This window comes from Marmota monax, unplaced genomic scaffold (assembly GCF_021218885.2).
Source record: "Marmota monax isolate L192 unplaced genomic scaffold, Marmota_monax_Labrador192_F-V1.1 WCK01_AAM20220418_F8-fsc00076, whole genome shotgun sequence".
Lineage (NCBI taxonomy): Eukaryota > Metazoa > Chordata > Mammalia > Rodentia > Sciuridae > Marmota > Marmota monax.
This window is the reverse complement of record NW_026692843.1, coordinates 6,312,321-6,332,500: the sequence shown is the minus strand read 5'-3', so window position 1 is coordinate 6,332,500 and position 20,180 is coordinate 6,312,321. Positions and strand designations below refer to the sequence as shown.

Genomic DNA, 20,180 nt, shown 5'->3' with positions numbered 1-20,180 from the left:
ACTCTTAATTCTGCTGCACAAAACGCAACCTTTAGGATTAAAACTCAAAGCTTATGATGCCCCAGTCTGAGCACATGGGTTGCTAGTAAAAATCACACGCTGAATCACATGTTTAATAGTTCCTACACTTCTGGCTGCTAAGATCCATAGTTTTCTGGCATTACTACCGTTAATTCAACACCAATAATTAACATGCTGATATCTTATAGTCCCAATTTTTAGGCACATCTTAGAAAAATATTTTCTCTATGCACATAGTAGTAGAAGTAATTCTACCATTGCTAGGATGATCTCAAAAAGCACTGGTGTTACCTATAAGAGGAACGTAGGACACCTTAGAACAACAAAATAAATTACCATAAACATTCCCTTTGGGAGTGGTACTTAGCTAATGATTACAATGTGAGAGAAAAGTGAAAAAGCACATCAAAGCCCAAAGTCTGCCCTTTCCTTTAAATTTCAGACTTCATAGAAAATTCCTATTTTTCAGAGTCTGTTTCGGATCTGAGCTCACTGGAGGGAGGGGTGCTTAACCTGACCCCTCATGGCAGCACCCTGAGGACGGGCTGCTCCACGAGGAAGCCCAAGCCTGGCCCGGACACGGCAGCCAGCCTCTTGCCGCGCTGGCCAAGTGAGGAGGGTCCAGGTCAGAGCAGCTTCACTGTTGGATTACTCGGGGTCATGCAAGTCACATTTTAATGTATTTTCTCATAGAAGCAGCACACGTAATGGTCAGGAGCTGCAGTCCTAGCAGAGCCCTGCTCACCTCCTGCAGGGCTTGAACACAGGGCTTTCACAGGGCCCTCTTGGCCGGACAGCAGCCTGGAGTGAGCCCTCCTGAAGCTCACTTTCCCAGATCGCCACACAGACCTTGGGCCACCAAGGCTCAGACTACCTGCTTCCTGGGGGCAGGTAACCAGGCTTTCTGGAGCCTGGGTAAGTGCTGATAAGTCAGAGGGCTCTTTGCATAGGGAAAACACGGATTTCTTGGGGTCCAGCAGGGTATGGTTCGGTTATAGACATTTCTGAAGACCCCAGAGCCACCAGTCCCTTCCACAGGGCATTTCACTGCCATCTCCCTGGCAAGTGCAAGGTGTATGTAAACCATCAGCTGACCCGGGCTGGGTCCTCAGACAGGGTTGGCCCTCATTCAGTAACCAAAGCAACCTCTGCCCATTTGCTGGCCAATTGCATCACCCACAGTCCTCTGGAAGAATCTGTAGCCTCGCCTCTCTGGCTATCTTATAGTAGGGGAAGTGCATATTGGCCCAAAACATCTGCATGCCTTCTGGCAGCTCTGTAAGGCTCCCCCAGGGCCTTGGCCAGGCTCTTGGTGGTGGTGATGTTCACATGCAGCACGTTTGGCTCTCTTCCCCCAAGTTGGAAAGGGGGCGCATGCCAGGCTTTCGACCCTCTCACCTGGCTAAGGGCAAATCCCAGGTCATACACACCCAGGACCTCCTTAGCCAGCAGCACAGGAGCAAAGCACTCCACACACGCACAGGTGCACGTTTCAAATGAAACCAGTGGTTAAGAATGGGAACGTCAGGGGAAGTGCCAGCAGTTGTATGGACAAGACCTGCACCCATTTCTCCCCGGTGCTGAAGACGGAAGCCAGGGCTCAAGTGTGCCAGGCCAGCACTCTGCCTCCGCGCTGCTTCCCTCTTAATAAGTTTCTTTAGAGCGATAATTCTCAAGACAGGCTGTGTGTGCCTAAGATTTCTATGTGTCTCAGGGAGGGATGAGAAGTACAGAAATCCATAGGCATAAAGTTATGAACAAGACTTCTAGAGCATTCTGACATGTAACCCCTGCCCCACACGCCATGGAGGGGGCCAAGACACAACTGCACTTGAAAAAGCCATTGCTCTAGTGAATCACACTTGTAATTTTAAGAGCTCTCCTAGTCCAAGATGTCACCTCCTCCAAAGAAAAGACCAAGTATGGAGACAATGGCCAGGCAGGAGCCTGCATTAAAATATCAATGACAGGCTAGGATGTGACCCAAGCCTCGGGATCCTTGGCCCAGGAAATTCACCCATGTGCCAAGAAGTAGCCACTCGGTCGAGGTGAAGGACAAGGAAGGAGGGGCATCAGTCATCACTGGCTAGCCAGGCCAGGCAATCCCCAGGGCCAGCCCTGTGTGGACAAAGCAGGGCAAACCAGGAGAGCCACCAGCCCTAGGGGGCCTTGTGGGGAGCTCCCAGGGAAGTGATGTTTCCTGTGCAGGCTGGGAGGCCCTAGCCTAGAGAGACTCTCCACCTTAAGGTTCTGCATTTGGAAACTAATCTAACCTCCTCATCCTGCTGAGGGTCTGGAAATAACAGGGACGTTCAAGTGCAAGCCGGACAGTTAGCCAGGAGAAGGACTAGACCATCAGAGAGCCTCTTCCCTGGGAAGCAGTCCTCCTGGGCTGGCGCTCGGGAAGGAGGCCTGTGTGCCCACGGAGCCTGACGGGGGAAGAGGTGAGCCCTGCCATGCAGCTTGGAAGAGGAAGCCAGTGCAGTGGCCCTGGTCTCCTGTCCACAGGGGATGTGCTCCTTGGAGCAGAGTGCCAGTGATCATCCCTGATGAAGATGACGCTGCTGTCTACCTTGGTCACCTTCAGGTCCACACGCTGTGGACCCTCCCCCGCTCATCCCTGACCACTGCTGCCCTTCCACCATCTCTCTCCCATCCTGCTCTAGACACAGAAATCTGCTGGGTTCTCCTCTCCAGGATGGTGGCTGCTTCCGACTGTGGCCTCTGCTGCTGATGGGCATGACTGGGGGGCTGGCTGTGGGTGGGGTCTTTCATACTCACCTTTCCAGACACTGGCCTCAGCTGGCCTAAGCCCCAGATTTCCACGTCTGCTGTCCCTGGAAAGGGATCCAGCAGCTCTGAGGTTGACGGAATTACATTTCCACCAGCTGTTTCCTTCCCACGTAATTTAAGTGCAGTGTTGTTAGCTTGTTCTAATCAATAAGTGCACTGGAAGGAGGCTTCGGAACCTTCTGGCTCCACCAGGTAGTATCTCGGCAAGATCAGCAATTTCGACGTCCTTGTTTAAGACGTGGCAGGACAGGGTGAGGGTGACGTTCTCCAGCAGACCCCAAGACGCACTCTCTTGCTGACCATCCCATCACACCGTTGTTTACAGTTCAGGCTGTAAACAGCAAAGTGCCTGAGGGTGGAAGGCACCGATGCGGGCATAGGTGGACGTGTGACCCACACAGCACGCTGCCGGAACACAATGGCCCACGTGTCAGGTGGAGGCTTGAGGGACCACCTGGCCCAGGTAGGGCCTGTCAGGGCTACGCTTCCCCTCCATGAGTGACAGCCAGGATGTGAGCGCTACAGGTGCGGGCAGCAGGTAGCTAGGGGTACAGCCCTTGCTCGGGTCCCCAAAGTGGAGCTTTGAAGGGCTGCTCTGAGGAGGGCCAGGGAGATGGCTGCCCCATCATCTGCCTTTCAGAACGCTCAGGGACCCCACTGGAGGCACAAGTAGTCAGGCAGTCTTCCAGGACTCGGTGGGGAAATTAACTCAACCCTGAAAGGCCTTTCCCATGACTCGGGCAGGCCTTCTTGGGGGGCGCTTCTGAAACGAGGTGTTCTGTGCAGATCCACACACGGGGGTGTGGGTCCTATCCTCGGCTCAGTGCAGGAGTCACCAGGCTCACTTGCAGCCAGAGGTGGGGAAGCAAGGCTTTCACAGCTACAAGCCAACAGCTGTGGTGAAGGGGTCAGGACAGCCTTGAGCATCCCATTTAAAGGGAACACCCACCCTTTAAAGTAAAACTCAGAACCGGGCTGTTGACATCTGCCTGTGAGAAAGCCCGGGGCACCTGCTGGGTCCACCATGCCATGGCCCTGCTCTGGATGCCTGGGCCTTGCTCCTGCAACAGGACACCAGGACTTCCTCAGGAGCCATCCCCCTCTCTCAGGAGCAGCCCACTATCCGACTTGGAACGAGGCCATGGCCCACTGCAGACTCCTGGTCAGGAAGGGTGGTCTGTCGTCCTCAACACACAAACAACCCAATAGTTGGCCTGCAACTAATTAAACTTCAGAAATTCTCCAAAAATAATGACCTGAACTAAATAAAATGTCCACTATTGGATAACTTTTGATCACAAAACAACAATTTTATATGGTTCAACTTTCTATTTTTGTGGCTAGCCTTAAAAACAAATCAAGAGCAGCACATCCACATCTTGGAAGGATCCTGGGAAGGAGAGGAGGCCCTGGGGCCAGGGAGAGCGCCACAGCAGCACAGGTGTGTGGGTGCCCAGGAGAATGTGAGCCTGGCATGGAGCAGTGGCAGACTTACAAGCCAGGGCGTTAGCAAAAAAGGCAAGTGTGCTGGCACTCAGGGCCGGCTCCTTACAAACCGCTTTTTGAAAGGGATAGAACTGGCCTAAATTTAAGATATGACTGAAAAGAAAAAAAAAAAAAACCCGCAACACAAAATATGTCAGACCCATTCAAAACAGGCACAGGAAATGGAACAGTCCAGAAGACATTTCTTAAATGAAAAGCAACCCATTCCTTGCAGTCTGCAAAGAGGATCAATTTCCGTGAACCCACAGCTTCCAGGGGACGCCGAGGTATCCCTGTCCCAAGACTTTCCCTCCTTCACTAGCGTTAGCAGACGCAAGCTGCTGTGGAGCACCCTGCGCTGAGGACAGGCAGCTGGGGGTGGGGGTCTGCCCGGCAGGTCTATGTCAGCAGTCTGATGCTGCCACCACCACCAACCACCAGCTCCACTTTTTGAAACTGGAAAATCTACATACCTGGGCCCTGTGCAGGAGGAAGTGACTGCACTAAATCAAAAGAATGAAATAAAAAAAGAAAAATAGAAAAGAAAACCCCCAGGTTTCATATGCAGAAATATGCCAAGTCCCAGCCTCAGCAGCAACCACTGTTGAGAGGACCTGGAGCAGGGGACCCCATTAGGGAGGTGAACATGCTGGTCTGCACTGCCTTCCACGTCTCCAGGCACTGAGAGAAAGAAGGGTGCTGAGACTCTGCTGACCACAACCCTGAGGTGCCTGCCAGCACTGCAGGGCTGGGGTAGTGGATGGTTTCATCCTCTCCAAGGCTACTAGAGGACTTTGTGGTCACCAAGACCCACCACGAGCTGCTGCATAGGACACAGCCAGTGTGGGGGCCTGGGGTGGACTCCAGAGCCAGGCAGGAGGGGCAGGCATGGCCTCTTGGAGCTGTGTGTGAGGAGTCCCAGAGGCAGGTCCCAGATCTGGGGCCAGCCAACACCGCAGTGGGGCCTCAGAGTGGGTGAGAAGGCTGAGGCAGGTGGGGGACCTCTGATCATTCCAATATCACTCCTCTGCCAGTCACCTCTGGCCTGGATCATTGTCAGTGGCTCATTGGGCTCCTTCTCCAGGTCTGGCATGGCCCTACTCTCTGGATGCTGGTGGGACAAGGCCAGTAGAGTCCCACTCTGTGCCAGTATCACTGTCTGGCTCATGAAAAACTAATGAGTTCTCGCAACTTTAGCCTCGACATTTCTAAGTTACACAACAAAGCTTAGGTGAGGTTTAGGATTTTACGTGCTTGTCCCCTTGTGAGATTAGACAGACACTTTCTCACCTGCTTTATAAGACAAGTTTCTGTTTCAAGACCTCAGACCTCAGCTGTCTCGTGGGTAGACTGAGGGAAGGAAAGTTCCCTGACTAGCTCTGTGGCTCCCCTGTGGTGACAGTGCGCCTGAGTGCCTTGCTCTGAGGCCCCCACGTCCTCCCCTAGGAGACAAACCCATCTCTCACTTCCTTGCAGTACAGTAACATCCCTAGCCCACCCTGGTGGTTGGAAGTGCTCAACAGGTTGGGTCACCCACACGATCACTGCAGCCCACGGCTCACAGAGCTGGACGGGAGGTGGGGCAGAGCAGGCAGGACGTGGCAGGGGGCCGGGCAGCACCGTTCCCTCAGCGCCTCATGGGGGGCTGGTGGAGGGCTTTGGATGTGCACAGTGTCCTACCGAGCCTCCCCACCATCCCAGAGACTCACATTTAGAAATTCGGGAGCTCTGAGAAAAACCTGGAGGTAGTTCTGCATGATATGGACAATGAGGAACCCGAGCATTTCAGATGCAGCGTCCGTTCATCTTGTACAAAACACGCTCGCGGCTTTGTCCATTCCCTTGCCTGACCACATCACTGAACCTGGGATCAGCCCAAACTCAGGAGCTTCTTCTATACCAGCTTCCCTAGAAATAACGCCAATTTCAAGTCCATTGGTGCTGAAAAATCAGACAGCAATTAGAATACCTTTAATTGTACTTAGAACCACTTTGAAATTCAAGATTGCTTTAAAATCACCATATGTAAAATCTCAGGGTAGTTTATCTCCTTAAGGATGTGTGTATATCTACACACAGACATCTGAGCAGATATTCATTTACACTGCGATGATTATTTATAAAAATCATTATCCAAAATAAATTTTTGGTATGTGTCTAGAATGTTAGCTGCTATAATTAACTTCTGTGCTGAGTAGAACAACAAAAGATTTAAAAGAAACGTCTGGCAAGACATTTTTAGGCCACTGAAGACACTTTATAAAGTACACTGCACTGAAGCATCAAGTTCTCAATTCATGCTTAAGAACCCGTCGAATGTACTAAGTTTAAGGAATTAGATTTAAAGCCTATCTGAGAGGATACAATGCAGCTGCGCTCTCTGATGTAGCTGTCACTGAGTTTGTGAAAGTGGCTAATTGCCCACGTATGAGTCTCATTTTCAGGCTGTTGGCAGGCAAAGAGTTTAAGTTAACAATGAGCTTATTGAAAACTTTACTGCCATTCAGATGTGTTCCTGTTTAAACCTTTCAGCCAGCGAGAGTTGATCTGCATGCATCATTTTCATGGCCCTTGCCAAGAATTATGTGACCATGTGCCAAAACTAACACAGCCACTTGGAATGGGTGGAGACCACAAGCTCTTGTCCTTCAGCCTGGCCATATGCCACCTGGGCGGAGATAACGTGAAAACAGCAAGTTGGTGTGGTCAGCAAGCTGTGACGTCAGTAACAGTCACCGAGTCAGGCGCAGGTACCAACCTTTCTGGAACACGGGATGGTGCAGAGCAGGCAGAGGGAGCCCTTCGATGGCTGAGGGCTTGTGGAAATAGGCATCCAGCCAGGCTGCGCATCGCATCAGGGGCTCCGATGTTCCCTCTGGACCGCTGACAACCTCAGGAGCTGCTGGGGCCTCCGCAGGGCTGCAAAAGGGACCACAGGGGCTTAGTAAACTTCTGGGCCCTGCCTCCACACAAGGGAGGAGTGAATGGCCGCTGCGTCTAGCTGGAGGAACGTCTGTGTCCCACCAGCTGCCCAGCAGGAGCCGAGCAGGAAGACGCTGGGTCACCCCCCACACCCCACCATCTCCTGGCTTAGGACACTGAGGGCTCAAGTGTGAGCTCCAAAGGTCTACGGGCACAAGGCACAGATACACCAGAGCAGGAGCCATGTGCACCAGTCACGGGGCGAGAGTGTGCTCTTTCTAAGGCAACAGCCACAAAAGCATCAAGTAGCCATCATCAAACATATTCTCCAGAAACAGCAACATCAGCTGTAGCACACGTCCCCCACCCTACTCTGGACCCCAACAGCGGGGGCATGCCCCGTCTGGGGTTACTTTGACTCATATGCCCACTCCATTTGGCATTCCCAGGCTCCAGAGCACTGATCCTCAGGGGAGCTGCCGGTGGGCCTGGCGCTTCGATGACAGCACTGTGGCTTCTACGCCCAGGGCATCTCCTGGTTCCTTCTCAAGTCTTCCCGCTCATTCTTCCTGGTCACCATCTCCCTGCCCTTTGATGTCCTGAATTTGAATCCCAAACATTTTGGGGTTAATCAGACTGCTCCCTGGCTGTGTCTGCATGGACACTCCTCCTCTGCCTCTTGGTCTGGCCCCTCACAGAACCCACTGCTCATCTTCCATGGGGGGCAAGCATCCTGTTGGCAGGTGGTTTGCTTTCTGATCCTGGGCCCTGGAGCTGTAGGCAGATCTGGTTTTATTCCAGTTGCTCAGGACCCACCCCATGAAGCAGCGGCACTGGGCCTGCTGTCTTGGATGACTTTCTGCCTGTCCAGCCTTGGACAGGCGCAGGCTTCCAGACCCTTCCCAGGCCTGGTGGGCACAGCTTTTCTACTCTCCTCTGCAGGTAGCACAGCTTCTGAGGCTCTTGTGGGAAGAGGGACAGAGCCTCCCTGACGTCCCTGCGGGATGCTTCCCGGCATCCTTCCCGAGCTCCTGCGGCACCCTGGGTCCTGAGAGGCCTGGAGTGTGAGCTTCCATCATCAGACCATCTTGTCTTCTCTCCATCCTCTGAGCATCCCCATGAAGCAGGGGGCCTCCGTTCACTGGAAACACGGCCCAGCACAGGCATGACAGGCGGGGCTGAAGTGCCCGGGAGCACAGGTCTGGCTGTGTCTGCCCGAGTTGGGATGGCAGATGAGATGGATGGAGAAGAGGAACCAGGAGGCCACCCTGGGGGGCAAAAGTGTCAACAAAGAGGAGAAAGAGCTTGTGCATGGCTGATCTCAGGGTGTGGGCAGGAGGATAATGAATCATGGAAAGGTGGGCACAAATTTTGCATGCCAGGACAAAACGGTCACTTTGTCCCTAAACAGGGGAATGTAACTGCCAGAGGCCACGAGGCCCTAGCTGCCCCAGCAAGGCTACAGCAGTAAGAACGAGGCTGATCCAGAGCTCTGGAAGAGGCCTGTGGTGGAGGGGCTGGTAACCCAGCTGCCGTGTGGGTGCTGCCTGGCATCTAGGCCACAGCCCAGGCTGCCAGGGACCAGCAGCTTCCTTGTGCTCAGGCAGGTGGGAGGCCAGATTGGAGAGTTTGCAGAACCTCTCAGAGCACTGCCTCACGCTGCCAGCTCCGGTGGCTCCCGCATGGTTAGTCCCTGGGGGAACCACACTTGTGCAAATCTGTAGTCAAAGGTACACCATGAGGCAAGGGGCAGCCACCGACTTCCCTCTGGTTACAGAGGCTGACTACCTCACAGCTGCAGCAGAGGCAGAGGAGGAGGGCGGTGTGCGCATGCATGCGCTCTCCCACGGGATCCTTTGTTGGTGAAGGCAGGCTGGGCAGGCTCATGGATGCAGGCAGACACACCAATGGAAGCCACTTCTGCATTCCTCCTGGGACATTCACACCTTTGATACAGGACCATCAAAGGGGCCAACCTAGGCCTAAGGACATCCCAGGGTTTCCATTGGAGTCAACATGGCTATGCTGTACTCCTACAGGGTGCCTGCGTGGCCAAGTTCAGGGGCACTGTGGGAAGCGGAGTCTGTCCCCATTGGGGGTGAGCCCCTGCAGAGCTGTGCCAGCTCCTGCTACTGGAGGAGGGGAACCCTGGGGGGTTCCTTGCTCTGTTGGCACTGTTGGCCTGGGTCCTGCAGGGCAATGGCGGGAGACAGCAGGCCATGCTGGAGTCTGAGACGGGGCCCTTGTGGTATTTAACATCTCCAAGGCCTTGAGATGAACTGCACTGACGGGGGATGCACAGGGTCCACACTGCTACTGGAGAGGCTGTCTAAGCATGCAGACACTGGCAGGTCAGGAAGGAGCCGGGGCTCCAACGGAGAAAGGAGACAGGAGCTCGCCAGCAGGCCACACAGGGACAGACCACTGGGACATGCGTCAGGACTGAGACTCTAGCCCTGCAGAGCAGCTAATCCTGTTGACACACCACCACGTGGAACAGATCCAGACGACACAGGGCCCTCGTTCAGCCTGGGGCCTGAACACACAAGCTGCTTTCTTGGCCTGAATGGCCGCCTGGGAACCCTTCGCAGGCCCAGGCACCAAGAGGCCCCGAGGGAGGCCGGGCTCTCTCCGCAGGCAGAGAACAGGCCTCTCAGAGGGCTCCTGGAGGGAGGCACCGTCCTCTCACTGCCCACTTTCTTTCCCTACTAGCCACGTCTGACAGTGGAAAGGAGAAATCTGCCCTGTGCTTGGCTGAATTATTATTCAATCTTAGAATATTCTTGCTCTGTTTCTCACTCACCAAATAAGCCGTGCACTGAAAGAGGGCTAACAGGAAGGATGGAGAACCATGAGATGTGCTCTGCCATCCTGAGGCCCAGGGACAGCTGTAAACCCAGGGAGCAGGACGGTGTTCACTGGGGCCTGCCGGAGCTCCGTCCAGAGCAAAGAGCCGATAGCCAGTGGTCGCCTCAGGGTTAATGCCACCTGCTCAGACAGGAAGTGATGCCCTTGTGCAGCAACCCTCAACTGAGGGCACCAGAGGGACAGGCCCGCCACAACACCCTGTGCCAAACCACCTGGGCCTGGCACCTCTTCTGCAAGAGCTCTAGGTTGGTCTTTAGGACTATGGGGTCTGCTTGGCCATCACAGGGGTGGCTCGGAGAAGCCAGCATCCCCCTCGGGGAGGGGGCACCTAAGTGAGGGGCAGAGGCTTCTGCCCCCCAAGCACTTGGCACACCTCTAGAGGTACCACTCCTTCAGCACAGGTGCCCTGGGCACCTAGCACGCATCGCCTCCTGGGCCTGCCCACGCGGGGCACCTTCCTCTGCCTCGCCCAGGGAACTGAAGTGGAGCTGGGCTTCCAGCATTTCCAGCTCTTAAAAGGATATGTGAAGAATTTTTATAGTAGTAAAATTCATCTTAAATTGATTTTTTATGCTTGTGCTAAAGATCTCACCTCTGATTTACTCTGTAGTTCTCCTTTTTAACTCTTTCTCTATTGGCATTAGATAACTAGTCATGGGTGAAATGTAATTAAACAGCTTTGATTCTGAAGCAAGGATTTATGAGACTACATTTAAAATGAATGGCATTAAACACACACATAAAACCAGATTTTTAAAGCCACGACACAAATTTCCATTTCTATAATAAAACGAAATTTATTCCCCTGCCCTGCCCTCTCCTCTAACCTTGCCTGGCTCGTCCCAGGAAGAACTGCAGTGTGACAGTTCTGCTGGCCGCCGCTCTTATGATAGAGGAGTTTCTCTAGCCTTCCCCCTGCCCCGGCGAACCCTGAAACGGCAATAACTGCAGGCTCCCCGGCCGCGCTCTACATCAAGTCTTCCTGGCACCTCACCTGGCACTGAGAAGCAAGCGGCTGGGGCCAGGCCACGCCTCCGGCAGAGCACTGTGGCAGCCCAAGACACCCCCACGGATACTGGGTCAGGACCCAGCTGGGACACCAGCGTTGCAGGAGAGACCCTCCCCATATGAGCACAGCAGTTGCATCTCCCTGGGCCTCTCCCAGGGTCACCCGTCACCCACAGAATAATCCTGAGGCCAAGATCAGGGCACTGGGACCCTTTTGCTTTAAACCAGCTGGTAGATTCCTTGGGCTTCTGTTGGTAGGACGATGACAAACCAGGAATTTTCACACAGCAAGGCTGGGGTCGCACGTATCCTGTTCCAAGGATTTCTTTAAAAAAATGCCAATGGCTGCCCAGGGTTCCTTATAAACAAACAGGACCACAGTACACTGTCATCTGTGGAAGATCCTGGCATCCACTCCAGTGCAGAGAGCGCCCCACATGAAGTTGTGTGGGCTGCGGCCTGCGCAGAAGGCCCGGGGCCCCTGCTGGGCGCCCCGAGAGCATGTCCCAAGGTGTACTGCATCTCTGACTTGGGCAACAGAAACTGCCTCTGCTTGACCCCAGATGAGTGGCTAAAGTTGTAGCACAACTCCAGCCATGAGCACAGGTGTCACTAGGGAAGCCATCTTGCCCTCCTCTCTCCCCTGGCATGAAACCTGCATTTTAAGACATTGGCACCATCAGAACCTGAAGGAAGAGGGACAGCATCATGCCCAGAGAAGTGGGAGGCTGGGGGTGATTTAACCAAGTTCAAATGAGATGGCCCCAGTGGGCAGAGCCAGAGACACTGATGCTGACTCTCCTCCATGGACATGCATAGCCAGGGGCGCTGAGGCCAGGACAGTGCACCCCTCAGAAGCCTTGCTTGGGGACCAGTGCTGTCCAGCACCGGCTTGTGCCAGGTGCGACACAGGGGAGAAGCCACACTCCTGACACCCATCTCACCTCTTTCCAAGTCACAGATGTACCCAATACTATAAACACGAGAGCTTGGTGGCAGACCGGAGCATGCAGATCAGGGGTTCCCAATGGCAAAGTAAAAGGCCTACTTCTTGATGAACTCTCCTCCCCCAACACGTTACAATGTAGCATACTTGTCTTAAATCATAAGCAAACAAGCCCAGAGTTCTTTATAGGATACATCTGATCATCTCTTCTACAGGAAAGACTGTGGACCACTCAGGATTGAAGGAACTGTGGGCGCACAGCAGTCTCTTGCGTGACTCAGAACACCTCCAAACTCTCCCTTCATAGGATGGCGTTCTTGCCTTATGGTTTGGGAATGTAAATCACAACACCAGAGAGCCACCCAAGGAAAAAAGCTGCACACGCCCGAGTTCCCCTGGAATCTGGAAAGGAGCAGATGCAGGCTGCGTCCCTTAGCAAGGCATAAAGGAGGCTTTTGGGGACGTGGAGGTGGTGGCACAGCTCACCAGACACCCTTGGATGAGACGCTTCCCTGGCTGGGCTGCCCACGTAAACCTGGCTTCCTCTGGCTTTCAGAACGTGGCATAGCAAGCAAGCAGGCCTCCAGGACCTGAGGACAGGGCACCCGACTTCATGGGCTCATGCAGGTGCCTGGAAGCAGAGGTGACTTCATGATGTCGTGCAGGGACCCTTGCTCAGCCTCACTGGTGAGCCCACAATTATCTCCAGTTTAGAGGATCTCCAGCAGGGTTACCCGTGTTTGATGGATTGTCCTGCATGTAATTACACCTTCTGGCCAAGGCGCCGGCACTCTTCTTCCAGGGTTAGGACTGGAGATGGGAAATAAACTATGCTATCTGCTAACAATAAAGATCACTTCTTTAAAAAGGGAAGGCTGACTAAAGGCTTTCAACTCTTCATTACAACCCAACGTAGGTCTGTTTGTGCATGGGCTTCGAGGCGAGAACGCTGACTCCATCGGGCCCTCCCTCGGCACCCGTAGCTGCTGTGAGGACAATGCAGGGGGTGAAGGCAGAACACATGGTTGACATTCGGCCTTCAAAGGCCTAGGGACTGGCAGGGATCACCAGAGAACTCCCCTTCCACAGGACTTTCTTGTGTAGCCAATGAACGAATGGTGTCTGTGACAACTCTGTGGCACAGCCTGGTGGCCAACAGCTGTCTGGGCAACACCACCACAGAGACTCCACAGTCTGTGCAATCATCAGCACCGTCTAGAGCTACTTTAGGAAACAGAGGAGGGAAAGGAAAAACTGAAGTGCGGATGCCAGTGGTAAGAAAGGCCGCCCACAGCCTGCCAGTCCATTCTAAGACGGAGGTGGGCAAGCAGGAGCTGACAGAAGGCGCACCTGAGCCTCGCGGGTCCCGAGCGCCTGCTGAGGGCGTGCTGGTGAGGACGAGGGGCAGTGCGTACTGTGCTCTGCTCTCCAAGACCCCTGGGAGCCTATCTCACTGAGCTGTAGTCCCACCCCAAGAACAAGACTTCTGACAGGAAGGAAAGGGCAAACGTGTAGGAAGAGCAGTTCACCTACACTCACACTGAAAAGGACAGGCCCAACCAGCCTTCTGCACCCTCAGGGACGAGACTGCCCACGGTCACCTGAGGCCAGTTTACTGGTTAACCTCCACTACCTGCCGTGGTTGGGATCGGAGATGTCCCCAGAGGCCCAGGTGGAGGAGGCTTTTGGAGATGGGCCTGGTGGGAGGGGAGAAGGTCACTGGGGGGCGTGTCCTGGAAGAGGTATTAGGACCCGGACCCCTGCCTCTTGTTTTTCGCTTCCTGGCTACCGTGAGGTAAGGAGCTGCCTCTGCCTGCGCTTCTGCTGAGCTGTACTGTGCTTCCACAGGCGCCAGGACAGAGTCAGAGCAGCCGTGAACAGGAACAGTGGCCCTAACTGGCCTTCCTCCCTTCAAGCTGTTTGTCTCAGGTGTTCTGTCACAGGGCTGGAAACTGGCTAACAATACCTGATCTTGAAGATGTGCCCACTACAGAGGGAAGACTCCCCATCATCCAGATGGGGAGTGAGTCATGAAGGTAGCCCATTCCCCATTTGGGCAGGGGTAGACCCACAGGTGTGGCAGGAAGGTGGGTTTCAACTTGAGTCAGCAGCAGGGCTGGTGAAGAATTCCGGCTGTCAGGTCAGCTGTGTCTCCCTGGGCTTTTCCTGTGTGACCCATGACAAAGATGGACACAGACACCACTGCCTGCCTGTATGCCCTGTTGCCTTCCAGCCCGCCCCGGCATGAATTCTACATGAATCTTATCACAGGTCAAATGGCTTGTGTCCCAAGGTTAACGATAGGAGGGGAAGAGGCAGTTCAAAATTTAGTTAGGTTCCAATTTGCTCACTTTCTGGGTGGCCATGGGTGTGTTGCTCAAACTGGATATCGATTTTTAATGAGCATCCCAAGCTCTCAAAATTTGAGGCTGAAATTAACATCAGACCTAAGCAAGTCCATAAAGGAATTTACAACAACAGTTTAAGGCACCCACAAAAAAATAGGGAAAATTTTACATAGATTTTCAACTCCTCCCCCTAAGAACTATATATTGTTTTCCTTTAAAAAAATAATTGATTCTTAAAAATACATCAGCAATAATAAAACCTACTTTTATAAGAATTTAAAATAGTATACTTGGCAGAGTAGTCTGCCCTATGAAAGCCCTATTTACTTTTACGCCTAAATGTAAATCATTAAAAGAATAATTGTATTTTACCAACACTTTAACATATCATTAAAAGTCTCTACTATTTGACAGATGAAGATAAAAACACCCCAAAACTATAGATGAGCGATCAGGTCCCTAATGATTCCAAAACAATTACAGGATGCAGAGCAATCTAGTTAAATTTTATTCAAAAGCTGACTACACTTGTGTTTTCTTTTATTTTTCTATCAAGAAACCCATGAGGCTTAAGCACAATTCATTATGTATGAGACCCCACTCACAGTCCTCGACTGTTGATTAATAGCAAAGTTTGCTGTATGTACATTTGCAACATTAGATGCATACAATATGCTAACTTATTCTTTCACTGAAACTAATTATTTACAAAAATGACTACTTGAGACTACAATTTATTAAACGCATGCATCCAGTCTCAATTTGGCCCCCAAAGACAGCCTGGAATGAAGATCTTTTACTTGATGTGACAACTTCTAGAAACGCTGTTATTAATATTGTAAATGTGGCAAATAAAGAGTTCAAATAGCCTTATGTCTGTGTTGCCTTTGCTTTCTACCACCGAGCAGCGAACAAAGAGGCTTTTCAATGTTGCACACGCACATGAAAGGTACTTTCCTCTCTCCTGGTTTAATTTAGCTTCTTTTGAATAAAATGCTTATACATCTGTAAAAATACTTTTAAAGAGTCCTTCCACTAGTCTCATCAAATTGTTGGGGCTTTCAAACGCATGCGTATTTCCCGAGGGAACTTTGGGGCTAGGTAACTTTGCATTATTCAACAATTCTCCTTCCCAACCTTAGAAATCAAGGCGCCTGAATCTCTGGGCTCGTCTGTGGACAGGGTTTCCCAATGCCTCATGCAGGGTTTGGGCGTGGAGTTCAAGTGGGCATCTGACTGACCGCTGGCATATTCTGTGCTAACTCTAGGCAGCACCACCTGCCTCTGCGCCCTCTCCTTCTGGCTTCTCCCAGCTGGCTAACCTGCACACATTCTGCAGTTTCCCCTCCTCACACCTCCAGACCCTCTGTCCTGCTGAGGGGTGTGCCACGGGAGGCTGAGCAAAGAGAGATGAATCAGACTGCTTGCCCCACATGCCCAAATAAGGAAAATCTGCCCAGAGACAGGTCAATAGTCAAAAGGCACCCCATGCTACCTGCTGCTCTGTGCCTTGACAGGTTTCGCAAGGACCCCTAAGAAAAAGTCGATGTGAGTTTCAGTCAAGGGCCTGCCCAAGGACATCCATGGAGCTGAAGCGAAAGTGCGCCCTCGTTCTCTACATCAGACCCATGCTATGAGGAAAAGCAAGCCAGGTGAGCGTGGGAAAATCCCAGACAGCTGCTTAGATGGGAGGTGATGGTTTAGGACCATGCAATTTAACATCCCGATTCTCTCAGCCACACTGGCCAGCTCAGGCCTAGGGAAAGCAACGGGCTTCAGAAGTCCCAGATGAGAGAATATCTAGTCATACCCCTCTGCCTGACGCAGCGCCCTGGAGAGGTGGGGTCCACCAAACAGAGTCAAGCACCAGCTCAGCATTGAAAACAACTCTAGGGGCTGGGGATGGGGCTCAAGCAGTAGTGCGCTCGCCTGGCATGCGTGCGGCCCGGGTTCGATCCTCAGCACCACATGCAAACAAAGATGTTGTGTCCGCCAAAAACTAAAAAATAAATATTAAAAAATTCTCTCTCTCTCTAAAAAAAAAAAAAAAAAAAAAAAAAAAAAAAAATTTTTAAAATTAAAAAAAAAAAAAAACAACTCTAGGCAGACACTGGTGTGCGGCTTCAGGTAGCTGCTGAGGCCTCATGTGCACAAGGCTACGGTTAAAGCCATCTCTTTACCTGCCCATAACCCAAGGGGGGGCATCCCCATGCCCCAGAAGAACCCGAGGTCCAGAGCTGGGGCGATGACACCACATCCTCAGGGAGGGGACAAGGACTGGGATGAAGCGCAGTCTGAACCATCTCCATGAAAAAGACACTCCGTACATCTGTCAGAAATCGAGGCCAACGGTCACCTCACACATCACTCAAAGCCTTCGTCCCCGGGCTTTGTTCTGGATGACACACATTCCATCAGCATGTGGATCTCTTCCTTTACTTTAGGCCGTCTACCAGGTGGGAGCTCTAGGCCTCTATCTTCCTGTTCAAAGACAATGGGACTCTGAGTAGCCAGTCGAGAGACAGACAGATACTAGGTGCTCACACCATGGGTCTCAGGCCCCCAGACAGCTGCCCCTTTGCCCTGGAAGGAAGGTCATACTTGGGTTTAAACACCTTGGTTACCTGACCACATGACGCAACATTCCTTTGCCCAGGTAAGAGGTCAAGGCCTGAGTGCCTAGGCCCGGCACCTCCCCACTGCAGACCCTCCAGAGACAGGCCCAGAGTGACTAAGGCACCACACTGCTCCGTGTAGCCTGGAAGGCCAGCAGTGAGGGCTGTGCTGTAGCTGGCAGGGGCGGGACTGAAAAAGCAGCTAAACACAAACCCTCCTACAGACTATACCAGGCGAGCTCCCAGGGAATAACTGCCCCGGAGAGGGCTCCACCAGACTCGGCCCTGGGCCCTCTCTGGCCTGGTTTTGGAGCGAGATCCTGCCCACTGAAGAAATGAGTAATCGAGAAGCAAGGTGTTAAGGTCCTCACCCCAGCACGGGCACCGAACAACACCTGCATTTCAGATTTCATTTTTCCAATGAATAATTTGCTGAAAACCATTCCCTAGGGAGAACAACCCACCAGGTCTCCTTAAACATGAGAGCCTCATTTCTCTGCCTGTCCGGATTCTGCAGCCGACTGCGGAATAACAGAGTTTGCTGAAGCCCAGGGAATGGGCATCGCTTCCAGCTTTGCTTACTTTGATGGACTCTACAGTGAAAGCCTGGAAACGGTGCACACTCGAAGACACAAACGAAGGGGCTCCCTTTGTGTCTGCTCTGCTCCCCACTTCTGGTGCCAGGCGGCCAACCATGGCACGAGGAGACGAAACAAAGGGAAAAGCAGCTCAGGGCAAAACTGCGAGCTCCTCTTCCCTCCAGGAGTGCAGCGGGAGTGGATTCCAGCAGCTGCACTCACCCTCTCCCCTCCAGGTTCCCACCTCCAGAGGAGTCCACTCAGCTGTTGGCAGGAGGAGCCAAGAGGCCACAGGGAGAGTCTCGTGCCCGCTCTGGAGGCATCACCTTCTCATCTGCACCAGAGGACAACGGGGGACCAGGACAACGCAGCCCTGAGAAGCAGGGACCTCGTGCTCCTCCCCTTGGGCTGCAAGCAGCAGGAGGAGGCCCCAGACAAGAAGCTTCTGATGGAGAACAGCGTCCTTGAATACTGCCCTTCCATCTCCAAGCAGGGCTGCTTCCTCTGCCACCGACGGGGCCAGACATACCCACCCCAGTCCAGCTTAGTGTGACCTCCGCCAGCTTACAGGTGGCTCTGCCATCCTGAGAGTCAGAAAAAAATTGTTTTTCGTTTTAGCAATGGAGTACACAACTTAAGTTTTAAGATAATAACTAAGCGTTCTGAAGACACTGCCCCACTTCTTTCCAAAAGGCGTGGAGTAGATGAGGGTTGACCTCCGTGGGGTTCAGTCCCATTAACTTACATAGTGTGCTCGTTAATATGTAATCCTGCCACTAAATTACCTGCCTCATAATTTGGTTTGTACAGTTCTAAATAAACAGTATATTGTTCCCTATTATCAAACAGCAGAGTTTTTAGAGGTCAGCAGAGCACACGGCATGGGCACTGCAACTTCTCTGGAACAATTTCCACAGCTCCCTTCTAAGAAGCCCTGGCTTCTCCCTGGACTGCCACAGCTGGAACACCTCAGTTGGTCAGCAGAGTTGAGAATACTGCATTTTATATCTGACGAGGAGACCGACTTCAGGTTAATGGCCAAAAAATCTTAAGTAACTATTAAATGGACAGTTAATATAACTGTATTTTAAAACACTGAGGTCATATTTAATTTTCAATTGAAACTTAAAATGCACTTTCTGGCAAGAATAGAGAGTAATAAAACAACATTAACTACAGAAGAAAATGTAAGGCTCACATTATTGAAGTCTGTCTCCCCCTCCCCCCTTGGATCACGAGAAACAGAGCATGGTTCACTCCTTTCCCACAGGTGCTGTCCTGGGCCCTGAGAATCAGGAGCTCCCACCCGGTAGACGGTTCCCACAGGGCTCAGCCACCTCCCCTCCTCCCCTCTTGTCCTGGTCTTCCTTCCAAAGGGGCGTAGACTGAGTTCAGCTGCATCCTCAGCCCTTCCAGTCAGAACTCCACCGGGGAAGGGCTGGTGATGTCCAAATGCAAAGCGAGAGAGAACAGGGTGGGAGATGCCTGGGAAAAACACAGGGGCCCAGAGAGCCGGGAGGTGGGGCGGGCACTCAGCTCCTTCAGAAGTGCCAAGTCCCTCTCCACGCAGGTCGCAAAGTCCAACTTTATGTGCTTCTCTTCAAAAATTAGCACAGCCCTCTGGGAGGAGGTCACACCTCCTGGTGTGAGGGTCTTGTCAGTGGACCTGGACCAGCTTTCCGGCCTCCCAGGGGAGAGGGGAGGGGCCTCAGGGCTTTCCAGGAAACCCCCAGCACTTATTTGCAGGTGTTCCGACATTTGGAAAGGGAAAGGCCCTGTGCACAAACCCTAGAGCCCAGCAGCGTTTCTGAGACTCCGCCTGGTTGCACCTGAAACTCTCACTGGCACCCCAGGCGAGCAGAGGGCAGGAAGATCCACCTGAGAAGAGGCTCCGGGAACCCAGGGGCCCATGTCAGCTCTGATTCCCTGGCACCTGGTGCGTGGCCTTCCCCCACCAGCACAGCGGGTCCTCTGTTGGTTGTCCCCACATGGGGTCATCCAATCCCCTGGGAGAGCAGCAGGCCACTGGCCTCCTGATTCATTCAAACCATGTGAGCAAGAGTCTCCTCTCCAAATAGGAAAGGACACTCAGATGCTCAAGAAAATTCTAGTTTATTGAACAAAAAAAAATGTAGAAAAGGTAGTTTTTATGTCAAAGTAGCTTTTAACTGCAAATTAACATCCTGGCACTTTATCTTCACAACAGTGAGATGTTCAAGAATTTAACTGCAAAGAAATCAACTTTTACGAATCTCACGGAACTCGGATCCCTGGAAGCACAGACTCCATCTGAGAGGGGCCAAGGCCAGGGGTGTGTTTGCATCACTGTCTGTCCCCCTTCCTGGGGCCCCAGGTCTGTTAACGCTGGCTTAGAAGATGTTGGAGTTGTGTGTACAATAATCACCGGACATTAAATTCTCTAGGTGACACCCTCTTGGCCACATGTCAACACTGCATTGTGAGCCCATGGGGTCCATTTCTGGGTGGCTGACTGGGTGAGGCTCCCTGCCTGCTGTCCCTTCTGAGAGCCGTGCTCAACCTGAAGCAGTCTACAGGGGCGCTGTACCACTGCCACACTGGGGACAGCAAATGGACT

The 20,180-nt window shown here is 52.5% G+C and overlaps 1 protein-coding gene across 6 annotated transcripts in view; it reads right to left on the bottom strand.

The window, feature by feature from the left end:
- The window catches only part of Mgmt (O-6-methylguanine-DNA methyltransferase), a 234,324-nt gene that overhangs the window by 35,485 nt on the left and 178,659 nt on the right, over window positions 1–20,180 (bottom strand). For all 6 annotated transcript variants that reach the window (XM_046448835.2, XM_046448836.2, XM_046448832.2 and 3 more), the window contains one exon: window positions 7,058–7,218. In XM_046448835.2, the coding sequence (XP_046304791.1) occupies window positions 7,058–7,218 (161 nt within the window). The remainder of the gene's footprint in view (window positions 1–7,057; window positions 7,219–20,180) is intronic.